The 24,540-nt window shown below is 42.8% G+C and overlaps 1 protein-coding gene across 1 annotated transcript; it reads left to right on the top strand.

Annotated features, from left to right (window-relative positions):
- Window positions 1-258: 258 nt before the first annotated feature.
- sh3bp4a (SH3-domain binding protein 4a) lies at window positions 259-23,711 on the top strand. Its single transcript, XM_041870271.2, has 5 exons — window positions 259-387; window positions 11,045-11,258; window positions 11,422-13,829; window positions 22,924-23,112; window positions 23,389-23,711. The coding sequence occupies exons 2-5, from the start codon at window positions 11,135-11,137 to the stop codon at window positions 23,611-23,613; spliced, it is 2,946 nt and encodes a 981-aa protein (XP_041726205.2). The 5' UTR covers window positions 259-387; window positions 11,045-11,134; the 3' UTR covers window positions 23,614-23,711.
- Window positions 23,712-24,540: the final 829 nt, after the last annotated feature.

Genomic DNA, 24,540 nt, shown 5'->3' with positions numbered 1-24,540 from the left:
TAGCCTTATAGGAACAATTAGTTATTATAAAGTTACACAAAAAGAATTACACAGCAATAACGATATTAGAATCAATGATGACATTGAGCATAACATTGTAACTTATTTATAGCTCTAATCAGCATCATTACAGACTCAGAGACTATACGATTAAATGTTGATTCATTCGTTTAGCCTCCGTTTCCAGTCTCCTCCCCCTTGATGACGTCAGCAATCTCCTAGCCCCTGCTCGAGCAGAGCGCTTTACAGAACGAGCACTCATGTAAGGGAGCTGTAAAAGAGCAACGTCCTAAACCCGTTTTGAAGTTTCGGATATGTTTTGGGATGCGGTCAACATTTTGATTAGTTGTTCAAAATTTTGATAAGGTGTTCACAAACCCTTGCAAGGTATGTCAAGCTTCTAAACTATTTTACATTTCGTTAAACAAGAGAGTTGTCAAGATACAGTAGGCCTGTTTATGATAACCCATTAATTGACGAAGCACACAAGTCGTCATCGTATTGGGTTTCCAATACTTTCTAAAGTCATGCCTTACTTGTCGTATCCATTACATAATGTGTAAATGGTTGTATTCATGTGCAATTAATTTAGAAGTCTTTACCATACTGCTGAGTAGTCTTCTATGAAACTCTCTTGGTTGAATATAGCAAATAGCCATAACTGACACTTCATACCTCACCATTGACCATGTGTAGCCTACCACCACAAGAGCGGATGCTGTGAAACAGTATGGGGTTCCCAGTAATGTTTGGAATGTTGCCAAGTAATTCATTTTCATGAGCAGCATCATCGCAATCAACATCACCTTTATAATATTACTACTATAACATAGTATAGAAATATAGAACTATAGAAACAATCATCATCATTCTCTTCTTTCTCTTCTTACTTATTCTCCTCTTCCTCCATTCTTTATTAGCAAATCATATATCATGTTTGTTCTAATAATGAAGGGATATGATCCTAAATAACAGGCATTCAATTCAAGGAGAAATAGAAGGTAATGAATGATGAGATATTCCATCTTGTAACATTCATTAATTACTGCAGTGGGCTAAATCAGGGTCACACAGAGTGATTCTGGGTAGTCTTAAACAAATCTGCTTTGAAACAGAAGTATACACCTCACACACATGGTTATGGGCTTAAAGAAAATAAGACACTTGTACCATGTCAGATATAGAGTTGAAATGTATTCAATTTTGAGTTTGCATCCCAATATTACACTTAACATACATCATGAAATATAACAAAACCGTTTGACATAGAAATGCCAGATTTAAGACAAAAAATGTTTTAATTATGAAATTATGAAAAATATTAATAACATTTCCCCCATGAGGCCACTAGTCATTTGACTGCAGGAAAGGGCTACGCAATTGGAGTATTTCAAATTTGATTCAGTTTTTAAGAAAATGGTTTTCAAGCCAGGCCATTTGTCCTGAGTATTATTTTGGTAATTACATGTTCATAGTGTGTGTGTGTGTGTTGTGTGTGTGGCAGCAGAACAGCATTGTTGTTAGTCTTGGGAGGACCTTATTGCCTTTCTCTTCTCTCAGGCTGCATTAGAAGTGGATCAGGGCTTGGAACTGAGACGGGGACGTGGGTAGCTGCATGACTGGGTAGTGGGGGGATTTTAGGCTTATCAGATGACCTTATTCACAAGGGTGCATCCCAAATGGCATCCTATTCCGTATATATTGCACTACTTTTGACTGTGCACTTTATAGGGAATAGGGTGCCATTTGGGACGCAACCAAAGGCTCAGGAGGTGTTGGAGAACATGCAGCTCTCACTCACATTTGACATGCCTCTCACGCTTACCCTTTACTGTTGTCACTCAACATTGTGGGCCGATGACTCAAACGTATCAGACTATGTCATATGCTGGTCCTTCCCAAGCATAGTTATTATTACATTCAATTAAATATCTTGCACCCCATGATTTCAAAGCGATCCAGAATCTATGTTGTTAAAGCTGTGACGGGTGCAAAAAGAAATGATAATAAAAACATAGTAACTCCACCTTTCATGACTCTCATGACTTTATTAAAGGCTGTTGAATCCTACAGTATGTAGCTTAGCTCTGCCGTTTTGCTATGTGACATCAGACTCTATTTCATTTCCTGGCTGAGATGATTTAAGCCAGCGGGTTGGGGGATTCTAAGTTACAGCAGGAATGTGAGCTGAGAGGTACTCTACTGTAGGAGACCGGAGATTTGCCTGTTGTTGGTCTGTTTCCCATCAGAGAAGCATTTCCTCTTGTCTAGCTCTCTTCTTCTCTTCTTCACTGCATCTCTTCCTTCCTGTTTCCTTCTCCTCTTCTCTTCTTCACTGCATCTCTTCCTTCCTGTTTCCTTCTCCTCTTCTCTTCTTCACTGCATCTCTTCCTTCCTGTTTCCTTCTCCTCTTCTCTTCCTCTTCTTCATTAATGGGGGAGACATAGGAATAAGAGGGCTTTGGCTTCAGAAGTAATAAGACAGAGAAAGTTGAATGTAGTTTTTCTACAGGTACAGAGCGTATTGCTGTATTTGATCAAACAAAGGAAACTTTACGACAGTGTGACCAGGATAGGAGGGGACTGGAACTGTACTGTGGATTTCACTGTTGATCGCACTGGTGAGGAGGAGCCACACCTATGGTCAGTCACCTGTCTGTCTACCAGCTGAGTTTAAGCTGTCTGATGTGTGGAGGGTCAAACACACACAAGGTAGGCAGTACACATGGGTTAAGGACTGCGATGGTAGGGTCAGTGCAGCAAGGTTAGACAGGTTGTATGTATCTGACCACTACAGTGGTAGAATTATGAGGTGTGCCATTACTCCTGTGGGTATTTCACTGTACTTGTGCATGTGGCATTAAAACTTGAAACTTGAAATGTTTACAATTTTGTGACTGTTGAGATACACATGTCATGTCCAGTGTCCATCAAGGTCAACATCGTATTGGTATTTCAATGTTAAGTTGTTTGAAGCTGCCATGTTCTGTGAAAAGTTTGTGTTTTGGGGGGACAGTGGAGGGCTACAAAAGGGAACTTTGAGACATTTTGGGTAACAGTTAAGTATATTTTTCAATTAAAATGGTCAGAAAGAAACAAAAATAGCTTCTTAGCAAAGAGCAATTTCTCAAGCAAGAATTTAGCGAGTACTGTCTGTGAGTGGTCTGAGTTGGGAGGGGAAAACTGAAAATGAGCTTTTATTGGCAGAGAGGTTTGGAACTTTCTTTCTTATCAGTCTATTAACTAATTTACCGCATGGTGATGGCACCATGGAAGGCCAAAACTCCATCCCACCAAAACAGGCTGAAATTTCAGGCAGTCTTTTCAAACAGCTCTTACACTAAAAAGGCATTATCATAATTTTCACAATTTCACAGTATTATTCTAACCTCATAGTGTGGACATATATATAGAACACAGGAAAATCACGTTTTTGACTGCACTGGGCCTTTAAGACAATGGTTAGAGATTGGGAAAGCGTGTTTTGGCAACAGTATACTTAAGCAATAAGGCCCGAGGGGGGTGTGGTATATAGTCAATATACCACGACTAAGGGCTGTTCTTACGCATGAAGCAAAGCGGAGTCCCTGATACAGCCCTTAGTTGTGGTACTGTATACTGGCCATATACCACAGCCCCCCGAGGTGCCTTATTGCTTTATAAGCTGGTTACCAACGTAATTAGAAGAGCAACAAGTAATGTTTTGTCAAACCCGTGGTATACGGTCTGTTATAAACTGGGTGGTTCGAGCCCTGAATGCTGATTTGTCTGACAGCAATGGTATATCAGACTGTATACCACTGGTATGACAAGGTATTTATTTTTACTGCTCTAATTAAGTTGGTAACCAGTTTATAATAACAATTAGGCACCTCGTGCCTAAGAACAGCCCTTAGCCGTGGTATATTGGCCATATACCACACCCCCTCAGGCCTTATTTCTTAAATATACCACAGCTTTCAGCCAATCAGCGTTCAGGGCTCGAACCACCCAGTTTATAAATCTCTTTATACCATGGCATTGTTGAATACTCGTTTCTGACTGGCTTGAAGGCAAAGGCATTCTAGAGTGTGCATTATCTCCCTATAACGCACTGTATATCAGCACTATAGAATTCAATGGCTATAGTTAATTTTGACATGTTCTATGTTTGCGCTGCGTTTGAAAGCAAAAGTCGAATTGAAAACATTATTGGCAGTGTTGAATTCGATTTCCATATTAGCAAGCTAGGACTGATGGTTTGGTTAGCTAAACTAGCAAGTCTGTTTGTTTGGTTACCAAAGCAACTACTGTAGCTATATAGTAAACTTGCTAGCTATTTCAGTGGATGTTGAATACATTTCTACCTGCAAATGAACACATTTTTAGCCCCAAATGTGTTAAGTTAAAGCTCTTGTATAAAAGGGATAATCAGCTTGGGGCTCTATGCGTTCTCTGGAAAAGAAATCAACTCTGTGGAAGTAGCGCGTCGTGGAAAACAACTTTCACATCGTTCATTATTTTCTGTAGAATGCATAGCACCTTGGTGATTTACCCTTACGTATGTATGTAAACAGAAACTGTCAGAGCAATTGAGCAGGATATAAACTCTATTGAGTTAAAACTGCTCACTCAGAATGACCCTGGTCTGGACAGAACTTTACAGGACAAAATACATAAACTGGGGTTATTCCTATATGAGAGGTGAAAGGTCAGGTCTCGTTTTGCTACTCTCAGGGACATGGTATGACAGAACATCCTAGCGCGAAAAAATAATAATTTTGTAACAGTTGGTAGGGAGTTTGACCTCCCAATAAAGGGGATTTTAACATTCAAATGATATTCATCTTCTCCTCTTCTCCTGCCTTCTCAGAGCTGTAAAGAGCAAACAGTGTCATAGTCCTCAAAAGCCTCCATCCAGCCTCCCTGTTAAGGGCTGCAGGTAGCCTAGCGGTTAGAGCGTTTGGCTGGTAACCGAAAGGTAGCTAGTTTGAATCCCCAAGTTGAAAATCTGTTGACGTGCCCTTGAGCAATGCACTTAATCCTAATTGCTTCAGGGGCGCTGTTGGTAATGGCTGACCCTGGCTGTGACCCCACTCTCAGGGAGTTGGGTTATGCAAAAAACACATGTGAAACAAGACCAATATAACCCCACCAACTTTTTATTATTGCTAGGGACCTCACGATATGTATTGCGATTCTGTATGTATTGTGATTCGATACTATAATTTTATTGCGATTCGATGTTCCTGCAGAGGGACAAGAGAGAGCAATGAGAAAACAAGTTTTGATCAGTCATGGAAATAAAACTGCTGAAAACAAATTGGCTTCCTATGTAAAAACATATATATATTGCGATATTGTCAAAACAATACAATACGATATAAATAATATCCCGATATGTAATTGTATCGATTTTTCCCACATCACTAATTATTATCTACCAAGCTATAGCACAATAACCTCTAAATAAACATCTCAAAACATAAAACATAGCCCAGGTATTTACCTGTTTTAGGTGAGCGATAGGGAACACAATTGTCAAGACAATGTCTACATGATTCTCAATGTTTGGTATATAAGGGAGGGAGAGGTTTGGGAGGGGGAGGGGCACAAACAGCTATTCATTCATTCCTATTACCCATTACTGTCTCATTGGAGTTTCCTAGGAAGCTTGTCTCCCTTCTCTGCTAGCTTGTCTGGTGCAGTACAGTATAATGATGAGGATTCAGTCTCTATCATGCTGGCTGGGTCACTCACTAGTCAACCTCTCTTTAACCCTGCTCCCCTTCAGAGGCAGGCATCATATTGACGAGGCCTGGCTGCGTCAGAGGACTGGACTGAAATATAGAGGAACAAGGGCAATGAGAGTGTGTGATCACTCACAGTGAGGGCCATTTCCACACACACGAGCACACACACACACACACATTGCGGTTCACATCAATTTTAGAAGTCACATACCCGATGGGAGGAGAATATTGGCCGAGTGGCCAAGCAACCGTACACATCTCAAATTATCGGAACAAAAGTACCTCCAAAATCGGTCCCATTTTTTTGGTTCATCTGGTGGTTTTGGCAATGCAAGCCTTTTTCCCTCAGGGGGTGTAGAGCTAGCTAAGCTTGAAAAATAACATGTCATCGTTTTCCAACTTTCCATTTCATAATTAATGGTTGGGCTCAGCACAACCTACCTTGCTTACTAATCCTTTTGATAAAACACCTAGCACCACTGTTATGAGGAGAGACATGAAATGCAGAGTTAGGGAAGAATTCATTTCTATTTATCTAATGTATTCTCGTGAGATATAGGCCTAGCCCTAGCTATTACAGCCTTGCCTGCCTGCATACACACACACACATAGCCTACACTCTCTCTCTCTCTCTCTCTCTCTCTCTCTCTCTCTCTCTCTCTCTCTCTCTCTCTCTCTCTCTCTCTCTCTCTCTCTCTCTCTCTCTCTCTCTCTCTCTCTCTCGCTCTCTCTCTCTCTCTCTCTCGCTCTCTCTCTCTCTCTCTCTCTCTCTCTCTCTCTCTCTCTCTCTCTCTCGCTCTCTCTCTCTCTCTCTCTCTCTCGCTGTCTTGCTTGCTGTCTCTCACAGTGAAACAGTCTGAAGCCCAGCAGTGTCAGATAGCTCCACTTAGTCCCATTAGCTGAGAAATAACTTTAGTTAATTATGATGTTGTGTCACTCTGTTGGAAATTAATTTAATAATCAGCGTTTGAGCTTCCTGGAAGGCTGCTTTCTTTAAGAGCTCATTTATCCTTCCCTCGCCTAATGCATGACTTCAATACCAGACTCCTATAGTTCTCCTATTAGTTGTTTCCAGGGAGATAAGGGATGCTTTAACACCAATTCATTAATTACAGTTTTTCTCGATTGCTAAGACACATTTCTTGAAAGCTGCTCTCCTTTTCTCTTAACTGTGAACACAAAACCCAATTTTCAAGCTACATTCACAAAACCTCAGACTCTTCTTGCAAAACCAGTTCAAAAACTGTTCAATCTGTGCTCAAAACTGAACTATGTTGTCAAATCGTGCCCCGAACACTACTGAACAGTCACTAAACACTACGTAGAAAAATTGAAAACACAATGCTCAGGACATGAAGCTGGAGAAATAAATGTTTATTGTTCACTGTAGGCTAAATGCATGTTGCAAAACAAAAAAAACATGTGCATTTAGCACTTGTACAAAAAGACAAAACAGAAATCTTGTGCATTTACATGTAGCACTTGTAAAAACAAACAGAAATGTTATGCGTTTGCCACTTGTGTACAGTAAGCCCATGTAAAAATAAAGTACAAAAATATACAAATAAGTGCATTACTCAGCCACAGCATCATGTCTCCGTACTGGGTCAGGCCACAGGACTTCATCCACATCACAGGCCACATTTTGTCTGGCCAGGCAACGGGGGAAAAAACCCCTGGCATGCCGTATCCAGGCTTGGCATGCCTCCACACCTATGTCACCACAGGCAAGTCCCATGGCTTGCAGGAGATTTACCCTGGTGTAAGGTTGGCGTTCATATACCTTCCACCGCCATGAGGAGAAGAATTCCTCAATGGGGTTTAGGAAAGGGGAGTACGGTGGAAGGCAAAGATTGATAAAACCTTGGTTCATATTGTACCACTCTCTAACCTGGAGGGCTCTGTGAAAACTCACATTGTCCCAAACAACAACATAGATGGGATGCTCATCCTGCTGCCCTAACAAAGCATCTCGCATGTGATTGAGGAAAATGGATGGAATACTAGGCCTACAAACAGTTAGACCAACCCTCCATTACAATACTACAGTACATTGGTACAGTGATGTACTGAAACATATATTTACTTACAGTATACTGTGGTACAGTATATAGTATGTCATACAGTAATTGCTGTCAACATTTACATACTGTACTATAATGTCAAAAAAAGGTAATTACCTGTTCTCTTCTCTAAATCTTCGGATTATGGTGGACACAGTGAATCTACTGATGTTTGGTTGTACCCTTTGTTCAGCCTCCCTCATGCTCATACCATGGACAAGAACATGGTCAATCACAGTAGCTCTGATTTCATCAGATATTACTGTTCTTTGACTTCGCTGACCACCTCGACCACCTCGACCTCCTCTCACACGAACTCTTCCTCTCAGATTTCTATCCATTGTAGGGCCTCACAAACCAGTGCTCTCTGAACTGGCTTACTGTATATGTTCCCTCACATCATTAGCCACAAGTGTGATCAATTTTGAGTTGTTGTGTTCAAGTGGTGACACCTGTGCTCTAATTGTGTTTGACTTTTGTCACCTGTGCTCACCATTATGCAGCACGGGTGCATCACAATGAAAATGTGTTGGCAAGTTATGTCTAAACAGGTGAAAAGTGCTTATGGTTTTGCCAAAAGAGTGATTGATTCAATCAGTGGGTTCAGGCAACTGAGCATTTGGTTCAGACAATAGGGTTTAGTGTTTTAGCAATTGAGAAAAACTGTAATTAATGCTATTGAATGTAAATTACTTAGCATGATAATTAGAATAATGATGTGGAGGTTGACTACCATACCCATGTCTTCTTGTGCAGAGGACGTCTCTACACCAAAGTCTCAGGGTGGGTATCAATAACATAGTACTGTTGGTTTTAACATTAGAATAATAGGTCTATATAGACTAAGGTCTAATGGTCTATGTTGAATGAAGTATAATTCCTTACTGTTTTACTGCAGTATACTCTCATCCCTCAGTTAGGAACTAAACCCAGTCCTGATTTACTTCAACAATTAGCTTTCTGTGGTCTCAAATTAAAGGAACCTATAGACTCATCATTCCCATCGTCTGACAACGCTAAGAGTCTCGTAAATAATTCTGATCGTTTATTACTTTTTGTATCGTAATTCGCTTGTCAGTGAAGCAGATGACATTGGCATGAATCAGTCAACATAGTGTAAGAAAGAAAATCAGGTAATACTTTACGTTAAGGTGAAGGTATACTTAAAAAATGTTAAGAGGTTATAAATAGTTTAGAAACTGTTCATGTTAGTTTATAGATTAGTTATAAACAGTTGTTACACATCGGTTGAAAATGTGTGTACTGTAACTGTTATTGAGAAGGCCTGCCGTGAATGGTTGTTTTTACAAAGACTGCATCTTTTTGATAGGCTTCTCATTCCTATAATGACCACAGAGATTTTTAGGAGCTAAAGCTGTAGGCATAAGCTTAATGATATTGCTATAAAAATGGGGAAAGACAATCTTTGAGAGCATACTTGGAAAATGTAATTAAAGTAGAAAGTCGATCAGGGATTAGAGAAAATTGCTGTGGAGTTAATTAAGTGTGTTAAAGTCTCATCTCCCTCGGGTGTGTTTAAGGAACGGTTTGCTGAAACAATATACCCCTTCCACTTTGTCGGCTAGATTAGATGATGCCTTTCAGAATGTATTGACGGAAGTGAGGCCTTTCAGGCATTTAATAATTTATTGACAGGAAAAATCTAAGTCTCATAAATAATTCTGATATTTTATTAGATTTTGTATCGTGATTAACAGCCTTACTTTTGACAAAGTAATTTGCTTGACGGGGAAAGTTTGAATAATGCTGCACCCACAGTCATGAACTGAATTGAAGATTATTGCGAAGATTGGAGTAAGATTGAAATAAAGAAGTAAAACTTTCCCATGAACTATGTAAACCATCTTCAGAGAGTCAGTGACAAGGAGATGTGGCTTCCGGTTCCAATTCATCATTACTGAATGTGGTATCTGTGGATTCATCTCAGAAAGGCTCTCACAGCCAGCGTCTGCTATTTAGTTTGGTGCAGAACATCAACATCAATCTGACCCGGGTGTTGCATCAAAGTGGATGACAGTCTTTTTGTCAGTCGAGCTTTATTGATCCTCACATCCATGGACTGTCACTGTCCCCCGAGCCTATCTAGCTCCCTGGCAAGGGGAAGGAGAAACGAACAGGTTACCATTGAGCCACACATTTTCCTCAAGGATTGAGAGTTGGCGTGAAATCTCTCCCTGTCATCTCTAGGGACTTTAGTGTCTCTGAACAAAACCTTTTAGCTTTTAGGCTGGGGCTGTATGGGTCACTGCATTGAGGTGTAGTGTAGCTCACTACCCCTCCTGCCTCCTGTGCTAGAGAAAATGCTGGAATCAAGAATATGGTCTCACTCATATAAAAGTACTCTCCTCCTGAGCTCAACTGACAGTGTGTTTTGAATTATGGATTAGCTAAATGTGAATTCATGAGAGAGGTCTTTGAGCTAGTTTGTTGTAAGGAGAGGAAGCTGTATGACATGGTACTCAGCTGTGCGATATTTGCTTGCTCTATACACATTGCGTACATTTGAAATGTTACATGTGATATAAAGTCCAATAACACTAAGTCTTGTCCAAATTCTTGTCAAGACAACAGCTATGGCAAGGAAGGAACCTATCTCACCTATCTAGTCTGCACTTAAAGTTTTACTGAATATTGTACATCTGAGAGGGTTTAAGAAGGGAACGTCCCATGATTTCCTGTATATCCTCCATGTGATTCAGTGTCCCTCCCTGAGGCTTTATGCTTCGCAAAGCAACAGAATTAGATGGAAAATATGCAATTATCATCCTCAACTGCACACTGAGATACAGAACACAGAATTAGCCAATTCAGGCATATTGAGGACACCTATGACTGTAAAGTAATTGGAAAGGTGTTAAGATAGCAGAAGACCGACTGGGCACAGACATCAATTCAACGTCTATTCCACATTGGTTCAATGTAATTTCATTGAAATGACTTTGAAACAATGTTGATTCAACCAGTGTGTGCCCAGTGTGATATGAGTGTCATAAGATGTTAAACTTTCACAAGGCATGGGGCACTACTCAACATTGTTCTTCTCTTCACAGGATATTATTTAGCATCTGCTGGAATCCCATTCATTTTTGTCCCTAGCCAAGACTGTCCCCACTTCCTACTGAATCAAACCATGTTGTAACGTGTGATGATTTGATCATTAATGGCTCTTACAGGAATGGATCAATCACAGCTAATGAAGATGTTCTCATTTTTGTTTCCTTTCATCTAGATACAATGGAGAGCTGCCAAAGACTGAATATCATAATTGGAGAAATGGAAGAGTAGTAGTGCGACTGCAACTCGGGCAATTCGCACCAAGATGGCGGCCCACCGGATCATCAGAGTGACCAACAGTAACCATGTTCTCCCTCGCTGCAAATCCGAGGGCACGCTCATTGACCTCAACGAAGGGCTCTCTGAGACTAGCCTCACAGATGTCAAAGGTCAGGGTTCAATACTGACTAATGAACCAGACAGTTATTTAGCCATTTAAATATATATTGATTTGAATGCAAATTGAGGATGAATTGAGAATGTTTATGTGAACACTTCACAAGATATGAACAGTCTCTTGACATTTCTGATCTTCTTTTTATTTTCTTCCAGTGCCTTCTTCCAGTGCCGTACGGCTGGACAATTCAGCCTCCTTCGTAACTGCTCGTGAAGTAGTCGCCATTAAGGATTACTGCCCGTCCAACTTTACCACGTTAAAGTTTTCCAAAGGTGACCGGCTTTTTGTGATGGACACGTCGGGTGGAGAATGGTGGTATGCCCACAACAACACAGAGATGGGCTACATCCCCTCGGCATATGTCCAGCCCATCAACTGCAGGAATTCTTCGCTCAGTGATAGTGGCATGATAGACAATCTAGGGGAGTGTACAGACGAAGGGGCTAAGGAGCTGGATCTCCTAGGGGAGTGGACAGGGGTGTCCGTTAAGACCACTCCTTATTCACCTTATTTTAACAGCAACCCCTTCTCCCTCCATACCTCCTCCACCAACCCCTTCATCAACAGTGCTCATCTACATGGTTCTCTAGACCAGAACTGTAATGAGAGGGGAAGGTCCACGGACCTGCTCGTCTTTGACTCCCTGGCATCCCCAGTCTCCCCCTCGGTACCTAACTCTACCTCCAGCACCACCATGATCAATGGCTTCAGTAGCTGCAACATCTTTGACATGATGACACCAACCAGCCCAAACCAGGACTTACAGGTTTTACAGACACTCCGAAGGGATAACCCATTCTTCAGGAGCAAGCGATCGTACAGTTTATCGGAGTTGTCCGTCCTACAGACGCAATCTAACTCCCCCTTGCCTTCTTCTGGGTTCTTCACCGGCCTCAAGGCTCCCTCGCCAGAGCAGTTTCAGAGCAGGGAGGACTTCAGGACTGCGTGGCTAAATCATCGGAAGCTGGCCAGATCTTGCCATGACCTGGACTCTCTGGGGCAGAGCCCTGGTTGGGGACAGACTCAGCCGGTGGAGACCAACATTGTCTGTAAACTAGACAGTCGTGGAGGGGCAATTCAGCTCCCAGACACCCAGATCAGCATCCATGTCCCTGAGGGACACGTGGTTCCTGGAGACACCCAGCAGATTTCCATGAAGGCCCTACTGGACCCTCAACTGGAGCTGAACACCGACCACTGTTCCACGGTCAGCCCCGTGGTGGAGATCAAACTGTCCAACATGGAGACCAAGTCCTTCATCACTCTGGAGATGACCGTGTCCGTGACGGTGAAGAAAGACAGCGGTCAGGTAGCCGAGGTGCTCTGCGTCCGTAGTGACTGCAAGGAAGGACCCTATATAATCATCCCACATGCTTACCTATACAAGGACACAGTACAAGTCCAGTTGGATAACTTGGAGCCGTGTATGTACGTGGTGGTAGTGGTGCAGGCACAACACATCAACCTTAATACAACTGTATGGGACCATGTGTTGAAGAAAGTCACCCTGGGTGTCTATGGGCCCAAGCACATCCATCCATCGTTCAAGACGGTCGTGGCCCTATTTGGGCATGACTGTGCCCCTAAGACCCTACTGGTGAGTGAGGTGGGGAAGCAGGCCCACTCCGCCCCTCCAGTGGCGCTCACGCTGTGGGGGAAGCATCAGTTTGTCCTGGGACGGCCCCAGGACCTCAAGGTTGGCCTATACTCCAACATGTCTAACTATATGATCAATGCTAATGAGCAAGCCAGGATTATTCGGGGCTTCCAGGTCAAACTGGGGAAGGTTAGCCGACTCATATACATGATCACATCCAACAACCCTGAGGACATCTCAGACTTCACCTTGCAGGTCCAGGTCAAGGACGGCCTGGACTGTATCCTGGCTCAGTTCTGCGTCCAAACACCACAACCGCCTCCGAAGAGTGGAGCGCGGAACACCGGCCACAGGAGGTTCCTGAAGAAGAAAGAGGTGGTGGGTAAGATTCTTCTGTCTCCTCTGGCCATCACTGCCAAATATCCACAGTTTCAGGACCGCTGCATCAGCAACCTGAAGTTTGGCAAGTTGCTCAAAACTGTGATCAGGCAAAACAAGAGCACATACCTGTTGGAATACAAGAAGGGAGACGTGATCGCCTTGCTGAGCGAGGAGAAAATCAAACTACGAGGACAACTGTGGACCAAAGAGTGGTATATCGGATATTATCAGGGAAAGACCGGTCTTGTTCACGCGAAAAACGTTCTGGTTTTGGGGAAAGTCAAGCCTGTTTATTTCTGTGGTCCGGACCTCACGACTACCATGCTAGTGGAGCAGATTCTGAAGCCTTGCAAATTTCTCACATACATCTACGCCTCTGTGAGGACGGTACTCATGGAGAATATAGGGAACTGGAAGGCCTTCGCAGACGCACTTGGATATGGGAACTTACCTTTGTCTTATTTCTGTCGGACTGAACTGGACAACGAGCCTGAGAAGGTTGCGTCGGTTCTGGAGAAGCTCAAGGAGGACTGCACTAACATGGACATCAAGGAGAGAAAGACCTTCCAGAAGGAACTCATGACAGTACGTTTGTGTGTTTGTCTCTCTGTCTCTCTCTCTCTGATGTGTGTGTGTGTGTGTTTGGAAACCCCTCATCATAAACATTGTACCTCTTAGGCTGAAGAAGCTATTCAAATGTATGGGTCAATACAGAAACCTTATCAAAAGCTAAAGAAATAGGTAATTCCACTTTCTCCTGGAAATGTGTAGCACTTCTGTGTTTATTTCCTATTTTCCATCAGTAGCAGATGTTGACATGGTGTTCCCATTCTGTCAGAGGCAATGGGCTGTGATGTATTGTGAGATGGGGGGCTGATATGTTTCTGTACTCAGGTTATTCAGTCACGTGTGGTAAGCAGTTTTCCTTATCGCCTCAGGGTGCCTTAGGAGTAGGCCTACTTTTTGGGAGAATAAATGTGTTGTGACTTACAATGCACAGAAACACAGCCACATCACCTCCTTCAGTGCAACTCCAAGACTGAGACACAAACAGAGATTCTCCTCAAAGCAGGCAGGGTTGCTGTTGTGACAGAAAGTGTTGGCTCAACATGCCTCCCACTCTTTCTCGAGAGTCTCCAGTCACCCTTTTCCTTTTTAAGTTTTAGACAGAAGTGCTTGGTAATGTAACTATACCCCGCATTGCAACAGTCACAAACAGGCAACAGTTGCTTGAATTTGGATCTGTGGAGAAATTGGATCTGTCTGGGAAAGTGAGGTTGATGTCTTTTTCACAATGCTTGCTTTTGTAAACATCTTATCAGTCGGAGCTAGCATATATCTGTTCATTTTGTATGAAATATAACAGTTGTTTATGCCTTTCAATGTTATTTTGATCAAAGGTAGGCTAGAATTCAAACAAGCAACAATTTTTCTGCCAACAGGCATGATAAGCTGATGTTAGGCTTTAGGTTTGTGCAAATATTGCCACTGCTAGCTACTGTACATACAGTAGACAAAGGGATGAGGATGGATTGGTCCCAGATAACAATGAACAATGCCCAAAGCCCTCCTACTACCCCTTCTCACACACACACACACACACACACACACACACACACACACACACACACACACATTATTTATGGTGGACACACAGATCTGTTTACCGTGCCCACTAGCCTGGGAGTAACCTAATGTAGCAGGTGTAAAAGAAAACACCTGAGTGGAGTTCCCACATCTGGTTTTCAGCGGAAAAGGAAGCTAGGTTGAATTTGCTGTATCCCTGAAACCTGGAGGCATCCGGTTGTTGGCAACTCCGCTAAGGGTGTCCTGGAAGCGGTGTCTGAAATAGATCCATGTCTATGATAGCCTTCTAGCCACAGTAGAAACAGAGTGTTGTTGCCTATCCTGATCAGGCCAAGACACATCAGATATAACATCAGTGACACAACTGTTGGTCCATATTGATCCCTGAAATACTGTACATTAGAGCAGGATCTTGAGGACCATTGATATTGCTGTGCTGTAGTCTACAGATGCTGTATCTTAATTTGATCATCCTGTTGTTGCAGGAATTTTCCTGCACAGCAAGAAGAAAAACTTATAATGTATTCAAGGTTTAAAAAGGTTTCTAAAGTTTGTAATTTCCACTTGAAAATGTAAGACTTGATTTGTCCTAATGAAAAATGTATCAACCCCTATAAATTTTTTTCATTAATTATATTCCACATAACAATTCACATTTCCTGTTGCTACAAGATGATTTACCTGCGGTGTGAAACTGGCTCAAATTAAGATACGGGATCTGTATATAGGTTTGTGTGGGGGAGATGGTTGTGTAAACGTTTGACAATATTGCAGCACATTTTGTCATTATAGTGAGAGTCTATAGTGAGAGTCTAGTGAGAGTTCTGTGGTATTTCTGTGGTTCTGTGGTATTTCTGTGGTTCTGTGGCCTTTCCTCAAATTGAGTAATTTGCCCTTTTGGTGACCTTAATCTCACACAGTAGTAATTACTTCTCTGGACTAAAACTATTAATCAAAAAGTTTGTGCTAAACCTCAACTAAGAAGCTTTAAAGCTCAGTTAGTAGGCATTGATAGACAGAACAGAACCATGGTTAGGTCATATGCACAACAACAAAAAATACACTACTGCTCATCGAACATCTCATTCCAAAATCATGGGCATTTATATAGAGTTGGTCCCCCCTTTGCTGCTATAACAGCCTCCACTCTTCTGGGAAGGCTTTCCACTAGATGTTGGAACATTGCTGTGGGGACTTGCTTCCATTCAGCCACAAGAACATTATTGAAGTCTGATATTGGGCGATTAGGCCTGGCTCGCAGTCAGCGTTCCAATTCATCCCAAAGGTGTTCGATGGGGTTGAGGTCAGGGCTTTGTGCAGGCCAGTCAAGTTCTTCCACACCGATCTCAACAAAACAATTTCTGTGGACCTCGCTTTGTGCACGGGGGCATTGTCATGCTGAAACAGGAAAGGGCCTTCCCCACACAGTTGCCAAAGTTGGAAGCACAGAATCGTCTAGAATGCAATTGTATGCTGTAGCATTAAGATTTCCCTTCAATTGAACTAAGGGGCCTAGCCCGAACCATGAAAAACAGGCCCAGACCATTATTCCTTCCTCCACCAAAAACTTTACAGTTGGCACTATGCATTTGGGCAGGTAGTGTTCTTCTGGCATCAGATTTGCCCGTCGAACTGCCAGATGGTGAAGCATTATTCATCACTCCAGAGAACGTGTTTCCACTGCTCCAGAGTCCAATGGCGGTGAGCTTTACACCACTCCAGCCAACACTTGGCATTGCGCATGGTGATCTTAGGGTTGTGTGCGGCTGCTGGGCCATGGAAACCCATTTCATGAAGTACCCGACGAACAGCTCTTGTGCTGACGTTGCTTTCAGAGGCAGTTTGGAACTCGGTAGTGAGTGTTTTAAACCGAGGACAGATTATTATTACACACTACGCGCTTCAGCACTCGCCGGTCCCGTTCTGTGAGCTTGTGTGGCCTACCACTTCGCGGCTGAGCCGTTGTTGCTCCTAGACGTTTCCAATTCACAATAACAGCACTTACAGTTGACCGGGACAGCTCTAGCAGGGCAGAAGTTTGACAAACTGACTTGTTGGAAAGTCACATTGAAAGTCACTGAGCTCTTCAGTACGGGCCATTCTAACTGACAATGTTTGTCTATGGAGATTGCATGGATGTGTGCTCGATTTTATACACCTGTCAGCAACTGGTGTGGCTGAAATAGCCGAATCCACTAATTTGAACGGGTGTCCACATAGTTTTATATAGCCTATACAGTGTAGCTGATTATTATATAAAAGTCGCTTAATCAAAGATAACTGAGATTAGCACTTCAAGCTAAGTGGCCTATGATTCAAATTCCTCACAAAGCATTCATTCACAAGTGTGACCACCATAACCATAGCTCTGTCTAGCCTAAACAACGCTATTCTCTATGGGCTTTACTAGCCTGCTTTCCCTTTTTTCTGAGTCGCTAGCATGGTCTGACAGGTGTTGTCAGTTGAAATGTGAGGAGAGAGGAAAGGAGACATTGGTCAGGCCAGATAGCAGGCCAGGGGGGTTGGGCGACCAACGCTAACTGACACCGCTAAGAATTCTCAATGTGATGGATGGCGTTGCTCAGGCAGCAGACAATTGAAATGCCATCCCACTGCTCATCACTGAAATAGATCCCAACGGCCAACCAGAAAGACAGAGAGAGACACCTGCAGATTCCACAGAGTAGTAAGACATTAGGCTATACAAGTGGACTGCTTTTCTCTCATCAATGAATGTCATATGAGGATCTCTATGGGTAGCAGAAAGACACCCCCAGATTCTTTATTTATTTCTTTAACCTTTATTTACACAGGGTGTCATATTGAGACCCAGGTCTCTTTTTCAAATGAGCCCAGTAATACAACAATACACATATAAAAGACCCAGTACAGTCAAAAACATGATTTTCCTGTGTTTTATATATATTTCGCCACTATGAGGTTGAAATAATACTGTGAAATTGTGTCAATTACAATAATGCCCTTTTAGTGTAAGAGTTTGAAAAGACCGCCTGAAATTTCAGCCTGTTTTGGTGGGATGGAGTTCCAAACCTCTCTGCCAATAACAGCTAGTTTTCTGTTTTCCCCTCCTTTACTCAGACCACTCCCAGACAATCCTAGCCAAATTCTTGCTTAATAAATTGCTCTTTGCTAAGAAGCTATTTGTATGTATTTTTGACCATTTTAATTGAAAATAATCTTAAAATACGAAATGTAATCAATCTTTAAATATGAAATGTAATAAATAAATATAAAATTAAATAATAAATACATTTAATACATTTTGTGTGTGGTAAGACACTACAAGTTGACAAAGGCCTAAACCGTTTTTCTCTCAGCTTTGAATATCATACAAGGATCTCGTGTATTATGAGAGAGAAGGGTTAACATTTGGATAGTGGTGTGCAAAATCTCAAGGTTATATTATGTTGAGAATGACTTTGCATAGACACTTTTGACAAATAGATATGGCAATGATTTTAGTCACCACTGCCATCATCCTATGAAATATAATGACTGAAAGTCACCATTGGTCCTACTTTCCCTATTTCCACCTACAGAGAAGTTTATAGACTGCTGATGCAGAAAACTTTTTCCTCACCTATAAACTCCCTGGTTGACTTTAATGAGGAGGTTGAGTCCTTGTTACTGTGTTCTCCCATCTCCTGTCTCTCCTCTCCCCTGCTGTTAGTCTCAGGGACACTGTGTGTGTGTGTGTGTGTGTGTGTGTGTGTGTGTGTATATGTGTGTGTGTGTGTGCATTTGGCACTTGACTGTGTGTGTGTGTGTGTGTGTGTGTGTGTGCACGCTCCTTTCCCTGCCTTTTAAATGCAGGGAGAAGAGCCAGACAGGCTCATTTGGAATGGAGCTTAGAGAGATAACTGCCTTTGAGAGCTCTGAGGCACAGGGTAAATTTAAGCTGTCAGTCATGTCTGTCAGGGCTTTCCCCCAGTGGAGGTGATGATCATGTCAAAGAGATGGAGTAAGCCTCCACACACACATGCACACACACACACACACAAACACACACAGACATTTCGAAGGATGTCACTATAGCTTCCTCATTCTCATCAGACTGCCTACCACTGGCATTCAGGTGCCGTTCTCTGGGAAACTGTCTGAGTGTGCGTGTGCGCAGGCACACACACACACAGGATACGCTTCTGAAAATCTCAACGAGTTACGTAGTTTTATCATAGGTTTAGATTAAGAGTTCAAACTAGAAGTAAAGGTGAATGGCATAAGGCCTTTTGGAATTGGAAGGTTTTATATGGCTCCATTGGACTCTGGAATGTTTGAAAAGGAAATGAGATCCCTCACTGAACTGTGCAGGAGGTCATTCAAAAGAGCTGGATTTATTTTTATACAGTACCTCTCTGAAGAGAAAGATAATGGAATATGACATTACTAGCTATTGGTTTCATAAAATAGTTCTGCATGACCCATAGTACATTATCACAAAGTTTTTAGTTTACTCATGTTATGGGATATAACTTAGGGAGCATTCAAGTGTTGTTTATCTGCTGCCATGGAATAAATGACCCAACTCCTCAGCACTGTAGGGGATCATGACATGTCATTTGGATTGAGGTTTCCATGACAGGAAGTGATTGAAGGATTAAGAAGATAGATGTTGAGTTAAGAGGTTTTAAGAGACAGTGATTCAACTAATCTTCCTGCAGGTTGAAGGCTATATGACATAACTGTGACATGGTAACTAGAGTTGCATCCCAAATGGCACCACATAGGGGTCTGGTCAAAAGTAGTGCACTATATAGGGCCCTCAAACTCAACTCTGGACCTCGAAGCCAGTTCCACACCATTTTTTTTCATTGTTCCCCTCTAATTAGGAACTGACTTAGACCTGGGACACCAGGTGTGTACAATTCATTATCAGGTAGAACAGAACACCAGCAGGCTCCGAACGTCGTAGAGTAAGAGTTGAATACCCCTGATATAGGGTATAGGGCGCCATTTAGGACGCACCCTAGTAACTACGCTACCATCTTGACTCCTTGGCCCTGCCAGACAAGTGCCAGATGTTGTGAATGACACAGCATTAGGACTGAGTCACTCCATTGTGCCACTCACAGTTGACTCAGTTGCCATTGTTGGCAGATGGCGGTAAAAGCCGGCCCAGTAGCCAGACAGGTGGTGGTGATGGTGGACGTGATGGTGCAGTCCTATTTTAGTAACTTTGACAGAAATGTGAGTCCTGATTCAGCAGTCAGAGCAGAACAGAGGCCAGCTCATTAAAACAGTGCTGTTCAGAGTCAGGCCAGGTGGCCGAGGTGTCTGGAGTAGCACTGGAATGCTTTGAAGACAGTGTATGTGTCCCAGTAGCACCCTATTCCCTATGTAGTGCGCTACTTTTGACCACGGCCCATAGGGGACTATATAGGGCAGTGTTTCCCAACTCCAGTCCTCGAGTACCCCAACATAACTCATTTTTATTGTAACCCTGGACAAGCACACCTGATTCAACTTGTCAACTAATCATCATGCCCTAAATGAGTTGAATGAGGTGTGTTTGTCCGGGGCTACAACATAAATATATGCTGTTGGGGGTACTGGAGGACTGGAGTTGAGAAACACTGATATAGGGAATAGGGTGCCATTTGGGATGCAGCAGGCACTCAGCTCCCAGTTTGACAGACCAACATATGGATTTAAGTGGACATATGAGCTCCAAATGCCTCATTCTCTTTCTGCAAAGCAAACAAATGCTGTCTCTTCTATTTAGATACAGTACTGTGCAAAATATAGATAGTGTGCCTGCCTCAGCATATCCTGTCAAGTTGCAGGCAAACTCTCCAAAGAGACTTTAAAGTGGAAAAAACTTTTATGTAATAAGATATAGTGGTGAAACATGTGCGGTCTCTTATGTAGGGACATTGGCAGGCTTAACTGGTTGGCTCAGACTGGAAAACATGAATTCCTGTACATAAAACATATTGTTTTTATTGGGTTGTACTTTCCATATTCCTTTGATGTTGTATAGCCCTCCTGGTTTTAGCCTACACCGTGAAAACATGAATTCCTGTACATAAAACATATTGTTTTTATTGGGTGGTACTTTCCATTTTCCTTTGATATTGTATAGCCCTCCTGGGTTGTAGCCTACACAGTGCAGACATGCTGTATGTCAGCCCACCTCCTTGTGGGATCCTGATAGACTTGATTTACAGTCATTCTCTTTCTTTTATCCCCTGTTCGTCTGTGGTGTTTCTATTGGAGAGAGGAGGGGATTACTAGTGTATTTTCTCTGGCCTCCTGGGTTTATTCTCATTCAACACATGTGTTTGTGTGGTAAGACCTAGAGAGGCTCTTCTGAATCATGCTATAATTCACCCTCAGACTTCACAGCAGGCTTTATAGAGAATGGGGAGGGATGGTATAGCCGTAGTGAGAGACGCAAATGTATTGTATCAAGACAATACCCTGGCCCCCTAATGCTGTTCCTCCCCACTCCTTTCACTATGTCTAGATAGTCATGTCTTCACCCCCTTTAATGTTGAACACCATGTGACACAATGGTGTGTCATTGCTGATCCTTGGGTCGTGTTGTTGAACTGTTGTGTTGTAGCTAAATGTTGTCTTCTGTTGTCGACGACCTACAGTGGCTTGCGAAAGTATTCAACCCCCTTGGCATTTTTGGGGGGTTTGTATCATTTGATTTACACAACATGCCTACCACTTTGAAGATGCAAAATTTACCCCCCCCCCCCATTCTTCAAGGCAAAACTGCTCCAGCTCCTTCAAGTTGGATGGGTTCCGCTGGTGTACAGCAATCTTTAAGTCATACAACAGATTCTCAATTGGATTGAGGTCTGGGCTTTGACTAGGCCATTCCAAGACATTTAAATGTTTCCCCTTAAACCACTCGAGTGTTGCTTTAGCAGTATGCTTAGGGTCATTGTCCTGCTGGAAGGTGAACCTCCATCCCAGTCTCAAATCTCTGGAAGACTGAAACAGGTTTCCCTCAAGAATTTCCCTGTATTTAGCGCCATCCATCATTCCTTCAATTCTGACCGGTTTCCTAGTCCCTGCCGATGAAAAACATCCCCACAGCATGATGCTGCCACCACCATGGTTCACTGTGGGGATGGTGTTCTCGGGGTGATGAGAGGTGTTAGGTTTGCGCCAGACATAGCGTTTTCCTTGATGGCCAAAAAGCTCAATTTTAGTCTCATCTGACCATATGTTTGGGGAGTCTCCCACATGCCTTTTGGCGAACACCAAATGTGTTTGCAAATTTTTTCTTTAAGCAAAGGCTTTTTTCTGGCCACTCTTCCGTAAAGCCCAGCTCTGTGGAGTGTACGGCTTAAAGTGGTCCTATGGACAGATACTCCAATCTCCGCTGTGGAGCTTTGCAGCTCCTTCAGGGTTATCTTTGGTCTCTTTGTTGCCTCTCTGATTAATGCCCTCCTTGCCTGGTCCGTGAGTTTTGGTGGGCGGCCCTCTCTTGGCAGGTTTGTTGTGGTGCCATATTCTTTCAATTTTTTAAAAATGGATTTAATAGTGCTCTGTGGGATGTTTAAAGTTTTGGATATTTTTTTATAACCCAACCCTGATCTGTACTTCTCCACAACTTTGTCCCTGACCTGTTTGGAGAGCCGTTTGCTGGTGGTGTTCCTTGCTTAGTGGTGTTGCAGACTCTGGGGCCTTTCAGAACAGGTGTATATATACTCAGATCATGTGACAGATCATGTGACACTTAGATTGCACACAGGTTGACTTTATTTAACTAATTATGTGACTTCTGAAGGTAATTGGTTGCACCAGATATTATTTAGGGGCTTCATAGCAAAGGGGGTGATTACAAATGCACGCACCACTTTTCCGTGATTTATTTTGTTGAATGTTTTGAAACAAGTTATTTTTTTCATTTCACTTCACCAATTTTGACTATTTTGTGTATGTCCATTACATGAAATCCAAATAAAAATCCATTTAAATTACAGGTTGTAATGCAACAAAATAGGAAAAACACCAAGGGGGATGAATACTTTTGCTAGGCACTGTATGCTTCAGGAGGAATAAAAAGCCTGAATTAGTAAGTGAAGTTGTATTTGTGTGGCCTTTCTTCTAGGCCCTGTTGAAGATGGACTGCCAGGGTCTGGTGGCCAGGCTGATCATGGACTTTGTCCTGCTGACCGCGGCCGTGGAGGTGGCCCCGCGCTGGAGGGAGCTGGCAGAGAAGCTGGCCCGGGTGAACAAGCAGCAGATGGAGCAATACGAGGCTCCGCACAGGGACAAGAATGGCCTGGTGGACAATGAGGTGAGATTATCAGCCCATTACTAGTAGATACTTTAACATTTACTGGGTTTGACTGGTATTGGCTGCCTCAGACCTGTAATAAGAGGGACGTGAGAAAATGCTAACCCTTCTATCTGTTTCTTGTGTGCGGGGTTCTTTCATATCAGCCAGTCAGATTTGACCATAGAAGCATTTGGAATGATTCTCTGTCCCCTCTTGATCTTAAAGGGTTTTATAAGTACATTGGATTGATTGATCGGTTCTATGACAGTCCATTGATTGATCCTATGTTGACAGTCCATGTGGAAGCCAGCCTATGACTTCCTGTTGACGTGGGCGGCCCAGATCGGGGACAGCTACCGGGACGTGATCCAGGAGCTGCACCTGGGCCTGGACCGAATGAAGAATCCCATAACCAAGCGCTGGAAGCACCTCACCGGAACGCTCATTCTGGTCAACAGCCTAGATACGTTACGCAGCTCTGCCTTCAGCCCTGTAGGACAGGGGGACTATGCCATTTGATCTGAGACTATCTACGTCTGATATGGCATCCTATTCCCTAAATAGGCTGCGTTTACGCAGGCAGCCCAATTCTGATCTTTTTTCCACTAATTGGTATTTTGGCCAATCACATCAGATCTTTTCACATCAGATCTTTTTCAGAGCTGATCTGATTGGTCAAAAGACCAATTAGTGAAATAAATATCAGAATTGGGCTGCCTATGTAAATGCAGGCATAGTAGGCCACACATTTTGGCTGGAGCCTGGTCAGAAGTAATGCACTATCTAGGAAGTACAGGAGCCATCTGAGGGGTGATTCTTAACTTCCACTGACGTGAAATGTTCACTTAGTCATGCATTGAAGTCAATGGGAGACTAGGTGAAAGTTTGACTTAACTGGAAGTTCGGGTTCACACCCAGAGATTTTTTAAGATACGTCTGAAATGGCACCCTATTCCCTACATAGTAGTGCACTAGTTTTTGCAAGAACCTGGTCAAAAGTAGCGCGATATATAGGGAATAGTGTGCCATTTATGATGCACACTGAGTCTCTGGAGCTTGGCACTATGGATCCAGCAGGACTACTACTGGTATCCTCCAGCCCTCAGGATGACCAATCACCAATCGGACCTTGACCGTCGCTGTTAGACCTTGAACGTTCAACTCTTGACCCTGCTCCCATCCTCTTGCACAGGACTACAATGGTAACCAGTAACCACCACTTCACACAGAGCACATGTTACTGTAGGTCCAATTCTCTGGCGGGTTAAACACTCAACACTCTCATTGGAATTTACAGTAGATTATTATTAAGCCAAAATATTGATGTGATTTCATATTGGTTGATGTTTCCCTCAATTTCTAAAGGGTTGTTTTTAATCGGTATTGTCTTTTGCTACGCATTTTTTCTACAGAAAGTGGCATAGCACCTGTTTTTATGGCTTTATT

This window comes from Coregonus clupeaformis, unplaced genomic scaffold, assembly GCF_020615455.1.
Source record: "Coregonus clupeaformis isolate EN_2021a unplaced genomic scaffold, ASM2061545v1 scaf0351, whole genome shotgun sequence".
NCBI classification, from domain to species: Eukaryota; Metazoa; Chordata; class Actinopteri; order Salmoniformes; family Salmonidae; genus Coregonus; species Coregonus clupeaformis.
This window is presented reverse-complemented; position numbering and strand designations above follow the sequence as displayed.